A 6,595-nucleotide genomic window follows, 5' to 3' on the forward strand; every position below is an offset into this window, starting at 1 on the left:
CCCCCCCCCAGCGACTCCGAGGCGGGCGTGCCGGGGGGGCCTGGAAGGATCAGGGAGGCATTTAAATGCCTCCCTGTGCCTTTCCTAGCCTGTCCAAGGGCCCTCTTGCCCGGGTTCCCCACAGCCATGGGATGCCCGGGCAAGCCAAGGGAAGGCATGGGGTGTGGCCTAATATGCTAATGAGTTTCTGCTGTTGGGTGTGGCCTGTTATGCTAATGATTTCCTGCTGGTCTTTTTGTACAAAAAAAGCCCTGCCAATAGCTATTGATAGGCTAATTCTTCATGACTTCTGTAAGAATGTGAGAGAAGCCCTGCTGGATCAGACCAGTGGTCCATCATCTCGTCCAGCATCCTGTCTCAAACAGTGGCCAAGACAAATGTGGACAAAGACGACCTAATCAAAGAGCAAGTGTAAAGAAAACAGTCGTGAGAGTCTGACCCACAATTCAAACAGTCAACAAGACTTGCAAAGAAAACGCTTACTATGTATTACAGTCTGAAGCACCGCAACACAATAAATCAATTCCTACAAATCATAAGAAAATCCTAGTGCAAAGGTACATCATCAACGTCGTCTCCGGATTATATAACAACGTTTCAAAATTGGATCTTCCTCAGGAAATGTTAGAGTGGTACAAAAGTTCTCTTGTTCCCAAAGTGCTTTACAACAAGTCATGAAAGTTAATACGTTCAGATAGGACGCTGATCTCAGTAAATGTTGAGTAAGACGCCTAGGATCCATTAGAAGGTTAGCAGCATATCTAAGCCTGAACCTTTGCAAGTCTTGTTGACTGCTTGAATTGTGGGTCAGACTCTCACGACTGTTTTCTTTATACTTGTTCTCAAACAGTGGCCAATCAGTTTTCCTCTGGAAGGCCAACAACAGGGCATGGAGGCCCAGGCCTTCATAAGAACATCAGAAGAGCCCCGCTGGATAAGACCAGTGAGGGTCCATCTAGTCCAGCATCCTGTCTCACACAAGGGCCAATGAGTTTTCCTCTGGAGGGCCAACAAAAAGGCAGAGAGGCCAAGGCTTTCATAAGAACATCAGAAGAGCCCCGCTGGATAAGACCAGTGAGGGTCCATCTAGTCCAGCATCCTGTCTCACACAGGGGCCAGCCAGTTACTCTAGAGGGCCAACAACAGGGCAGAGAGGTCAAGGCCTTTGTAAGAACATCAGAAGAGCCCTGCTGGATCAGACTAGTGAAGGTCCATCTAGTCCAGCAACCTGTCTCACACAGAGGCCAACCAGTTCCTCTGGAAGGCCAACCACAGGGCACAGAGGCCAAGGCCTTCCCCTGATGTTGGCTCCTGGCTCTGGGATTCAGAGGATCAGTGCCTCTGAATGTGGAGGTTCCCCTCAGCCACCATGGCTAGTAGCCACCGATAGACTTATCCTCCATGAATCTGCCTAACCCCCTTTTAAAGCCGTCTATTCCTGTGGCCATCACTACATCCTCTGGCAGCGAATTCCACATTTTAATCACTGTGTGAGACGGGATTCTGGACCAGGTGGACCACTGGTCTGATCCAGAGGGGATCTTACGATGTGGCCAGCGGGTCAGACCAAGAGGGTGCTTCCCCAGGACGAACTGTTATCGGGGACCCAGAAAAGTAGGCGGGTGGGGCGAACAGCACGTTGCATGAATAGCCGTGGCGCTTCTGGGAGACGACGCCATCTCGTCACGTGTCTCGCTTGCCCCGCAGTATTTGGTGATGGACTACTACGTCGGAGGTGACCTCTTGACGCTGCTGAGCAAATTCGGGGACCGCATCCCGATGGAGATGGCCCGGTTCTACTTGGCGGAGATGGTGATGGCCATAGACTCCATACACCGCATGGGCTACGTGCACAGGTAAGCGGACGGGTGGGGCCAGGCAGCGGTGTGCCTCTAGCAAACAACAGACAAGGAGATCCGGAGCATTTTCACCTTTCAAGGGGCTTTTTCTCAGTGGCAGGGCACCTGCGTGGCATGCAGAAGGTTCCCCCAACATCTCTGGTTAAAGGATCTCAGGTAGAAAGGTGTCGGGAGAGCAGGGGTCATTTCGTAGAAAAAGAGGTGCAGGAGCTCATTAGAATAACTTATTAGCATAACTTATTTGCATATGCCACACACCCCTGACATCACTGGACATGTGTCAGAAGGCAACACCTACTGCTCAGGCTCCACTGGACTGTCTGGTGTTCTGGTTAGGAGCACGGACTCTAATCTGGGAGAACCGGGTTTGATTCCCCACTGCTCCACTCGCAGCTGCTGGATGACCTTGGGCAAGCCATAGTTCTTTCAGAGCTGTTCTTGAAAAAGAGTCATTTCTGTCAGAGCTCTCTCAGCCCCACCTGCCTCACAGCCGGTGTCTATTGTGGGGAAGGGAAGGGAAAGGAGCTGCTCTGAGACTCCGAGTGAAGGGCGGGGTATAAATCCAATCTCCTCCTCCTCCTCCTCTCCCCCCCCCCTCTCCCATGCCTGTCCCTGTGTCCAAAATAGCATTTTGGAGTTTACTTTTATCCTCTGGAATTTCAGTTTTAATCTTCTTGAGAGCTAACCCTTTTGACTCCCTGGTTTACAGAACGGATAGGGCGTGGAGTTGAGGTTTCCCCCGAGGCCCTTCAGTTCTAGCCGGATCCCAAGATGGGGTGGTGGTGGGGAATATTCAGCAGAGCCTTTATAAAGCAGAGGAGCTTATGAAATAGAGGGTGGAGCGGTGGGACGAAGAGGAAGAGAGAATCCTTCAACGTTCGTGACTTCTCTCGGGTGCGTTCCACTCCCTCGCCGACTTCTGGGTCTCGGCCTGCGTGCACATAACACGCTCTCCCGAGCCAAAACACCCATAAACGCTGTCCTAGATTCATAATCGCCTCATTCATCTCAAGCCGAGCAAGACGGGCCGGGCGGCCCTCCAAACCACATGAGCTTGGGAATGCAGAAGGGGGATCCATGGGTGTGTGTGTGTGTGTGTGTGTGTGTGTATGCTGCGGAGGGAGGAAAAGACGTTTGGGGAAGGGAGATGGGGCGGAGGGAGTAGGGCGAGCTGGGGCCCAGAACGAGGCAGGGGTGGCGAGCAGCTGTTTTCGAACCCTGCAGGGAACCTCGTCTGCCACGGAATCCATGCGTGCTGCAGAGGTCACATTAGCGGGAGTGAATGTGCTCCAGGGGATGGAAAAGGCCATCAAGTGGCGGCCAACTTATGGCAACCCTGTGGGGTTTTTTAAGGCAAGAGACTAACCGGAGTGGTTTGCCATTGCCTGCCTGGGCCCTGGACTTGCTCGGTGGTCTCCCATCCAAGTATAAAGAGGATAAACAGCTTTAAAGGGGGATTAGATAGATTCACGGAGGAGAAATCTATCAGTGGCAACTAGCCACGGCGGCTGAGGGGAACCTCCACATTCAGAGGCACTAATCCTCTGAATCCCAGAGCCAGGAGGCAACATCAGGGGAAGACCTCGGCCTCTCTGCCCTGTTGCTGGGTGTCCAGAGGAACTTGCTGGCCCTTGTGTGAGACAGGATGCTGGGCTAGATGGACCCTCACTGGACTGATCCAGCAGGGCTCTTCTGATGTTCTTATGAAGGCCTCGGCTTCTCTGCCCTGTTGCTGGCCCTCCAGAGGAACTAGTTGGCCCCTGTGTGAGACAGGAATGCTGGACTGGACGGACCCCTGGTCTGGTCCAGCAGGGCTCTTCTGATGTTCTTATGAAGGCCTCGGCCTCCCTGAATGTGCAAAACATGCATGCACGCATGTATATCCGAAGCAGCATGTCCAGAACTCCAAGGATCACACAAGTCTGGAGCCCTGCTCAGATTTCACAGTGTCTCCCTGCAGTGTTGCCCACGCCCCAGCCCCAGGGTCTTGGTGGGGGCCCCATTCCTCCCACGCTCTCTCTCTCTCTCTCTCTCTCTGCCCTACTTTACTGTATTACTTCTGAGTGAATGACTGCAGGACTGATGGGCCGTGGTTTGGAACGGGAGAACAAAGCGGCGGGCCTCGTGTTTATTCATTATATTTATGAAAACACTGATGTCCCGCCTTTCCTCGTGGTTCAGGGCGACTTGCCATCACGGCTAAAGGCATTTTCCAGTGAGAAACAAAGAATGAATTTGTGAACCCCAGATCTCTCCCTACTTAAAAGCAGGGCTATTTTTGGGCCAGGAACGCACAGGAACGGAGTTCCGGCTGGTTCCTGAGAGGCCACGCCCATCAGGAACTCATTAGCATAATAGACCACACCCAACAGCAGAAACTCATTAGGATTGGCTACATGAGGGGTGTGTGGCCTAACATGCAAAGGAGTTCCTGCCACAAAAAAAGCCCTGGGTTTGGACAACAAACAAGGTAAACAGAATAAGAAGCAAAAGGTGGGTGTGGCGGGATGACCACACTTCTGGTAACATGGGGGTGCGGCCTAATGTGTGAATGAGCTGTGCTGTCAGGGGTGTGGCCTAATATGCTAATGAGTTTCTGCTGCTGGGTGTGGCCTATTATGCTAATGAGTTCCTGCTGGACTTTTTCTACAAAAAAAGTCCTGCTTAAAAGATGCCTGCCGTTCAAACGCCCTCCAGGCAAAGAGGCAGACCTTGCAGCGCCTCTTGGATATCTCCCCGGAGGGCACGTCCCTCACCTCCTCAGGGGGGCCATTCCACAGAGCCGGAGCCACGATGGAGAAGGCCCCGGGCTCTGGTCGATGCCAGACGGGCCACCCTAACTGGTGGGACGGCCAACAGACGGCACCCTGCTGACCGTAGCTGGCACGCAGCCCGGGTCCCGCTCTGAACCAGCGAAGGCATTGCCTCTGAGCATGTGCAGAGTGTGGCGTCTTCACCCAAGAGCTGTCCAGGCTCCAGCGGAGAGCTGCTTCCAGGGCGGGAGGTTTCCGTTCCGCCACGGCTTGTCTCAGCAGTCCAGCGAGCTGTTCTCCAACCTGCCTTGCCTCTCTCCCTTCCCCAACAGAGACATTAAACCGGACAACATCCTGCTGGACCGATGTGGACACATCCGGCTGGGGGACTTTGGCTCCTGTCTGAAGCTCCGCGAAGATGGAACGGTGAGGCTTCCGTGGGGCCGTGGGGCCTGAATCTGCTTTCCTGCACGAAGGCTGAATCTTGGGTACAATAGTAACGATGGAGAGTTCTTCTGAGTACGTGCAGAGTGATGTTCCCCCTCCTATTAACAATAAAGCAGCCGAAACCCACAGGGGCAGACACCTCTGAGTAGGAGTGGGAGGGATCCCTGGAGGGCCAGACTGTCGGCTTTTCCTCATTTTCATTTTCCTGGCCTGTACATTCATAAGAACATAAGAACATAAGAGACGCCAATGTTGGATCAGGCCAAAGGCCCATCCAGTCCACCACTCTGTGTCACACAGTGGCCAGAAATACCAGGTGCCATCAGGAGGTCCACCAGTGGGGCCAGGACATTAGAAGCCCTCCCACTGTTGACCCCCCCAAGCACCAAGAAGACAGAGCATCACTTGCCCCAGAGCCCCTATCTATACCTTGTGGCTAATAGCCACTGATGGACCTCAGCTCCATGTGCTTATCTAATTCTATCTTGAAGCCGTCCATGCTTGTAGCCGCCACCACTTCCTCTGGCAGTGAATTCCATGTGTTCATCACTCTTTGGTTGAAGAAGGACTTCCTCTTATCCGTTCTAACTCGACCGCTCAGCAATTTCATGGAGTGCCCACAGGTTCTTGTATTGTGAGAAAGGGAGAAAAGTACCTCTTTCTCTACCTGCTCTTTCCCATGCATAATCTTATAAACCTCAATCATGTCACCCCTCAGTCGTCGTTTCTCCAAGCTAAAGAGCCCTAAGCGCCTTAACCTTTCCTCATAGGGAAAGTGTTCCAACCCTTTTATCATTCGAGTTGCCCTTTTCTGCACTTTCCCCAAAGCTATAATATCCTTTTTAAGGTGTGGTGACCAGAACTGCACACAGTATTCCAAATGAAGTCCTGGCTGATTCCGCACTTATGTTTTGCTTTCCGTTCCCCCCAGGTCTAATAGGCCCGATTCTGCTGGCGGATTTTCACATTACAGAACTCTGTCCTGGGTCTGTCCCGTGTCTGCGTTTCTGCATTTCGCCTTGCCTCGAAATCTAGCAACCCCTCCCCTCTCTTCACCCCTCCTTTTTTTTTTTATCGTAGGCGTGGTTGCGTTCCACTATGGAAAACAGGAATGCTTCACGCATGCGTGGTTGCGTTGTAACAGATCCACCCACCTAAGCAGCTGTGGATTGCACATGCGTGGTTGCGTTGTTAGGCAACCGGTCCGTGATTGGTCCCTTTAAATTTTTTGAACGTGAATGCCCGCGAAAAGAGGAGAGCCACAAAGGGTTCTCTCCCCTTATTCATTACATGCCAGGAGTTTTAACTGCACTTTCAGACGCGGCAGTGGTCTGCATGAAGTTATACTGCATCCCACAGCTGCATCAGTTGCAGTAAAACGTTCCTCTCATGCTCCAGAAAACACAATAAAAACAAAACAAAACAATGAACACGAGTAAAGTGCACACTCGCCAAGGAGGAGGGGGTGCGCAAAAGGACATGTAAACGCCAGTTAATGCTGGGTCATTATTGCGTTGCAACGCAACACGGGGGGGG

At 52.4% G+C, this 6,595-nt stretch overlaps 1 protein-coding gene across 1 annotated transcript in view; it reads left to right on the top strand.

Annotated features, from left to right (window-relative positions):
* DMPK (dystrophia myotonica protein kinase) overlaps positions 1–6,595 on the top strand; it is a 65,924-nt gene that overhangs the window by 36,516 nt on the left and 22,813 nt on the right. The window contains exons 5-6 of the mRNA XM_015410492.1: positions 1,708–1,856; positions 4,945–5,038. Of these exons, the coding sequence (XP_015265978.1) occupies positions 1,708–1,856; positions 4,945–5,038 (243 nt within the window). The remainder of the gene's footprint in view (positions 1–1,707; positions 1,857–4,944; positions 5,039–6,595) is intronic.

This window comes from Gekko japonicus, unplaced genomic scaffold (assembly GCF_001447785.1).
Source record: "Gekko japonicus isolate JY-2015 unplaced genomic scaffold, Gekko_japonicus_V1.1 scaffold2354, whole genome shotgun sequence".
NCBI lineage: Eukaryota > Metazoa > Chordata > Lepidosauria > Squamata > Gekkonidae > Gekko > Gekko japonicus.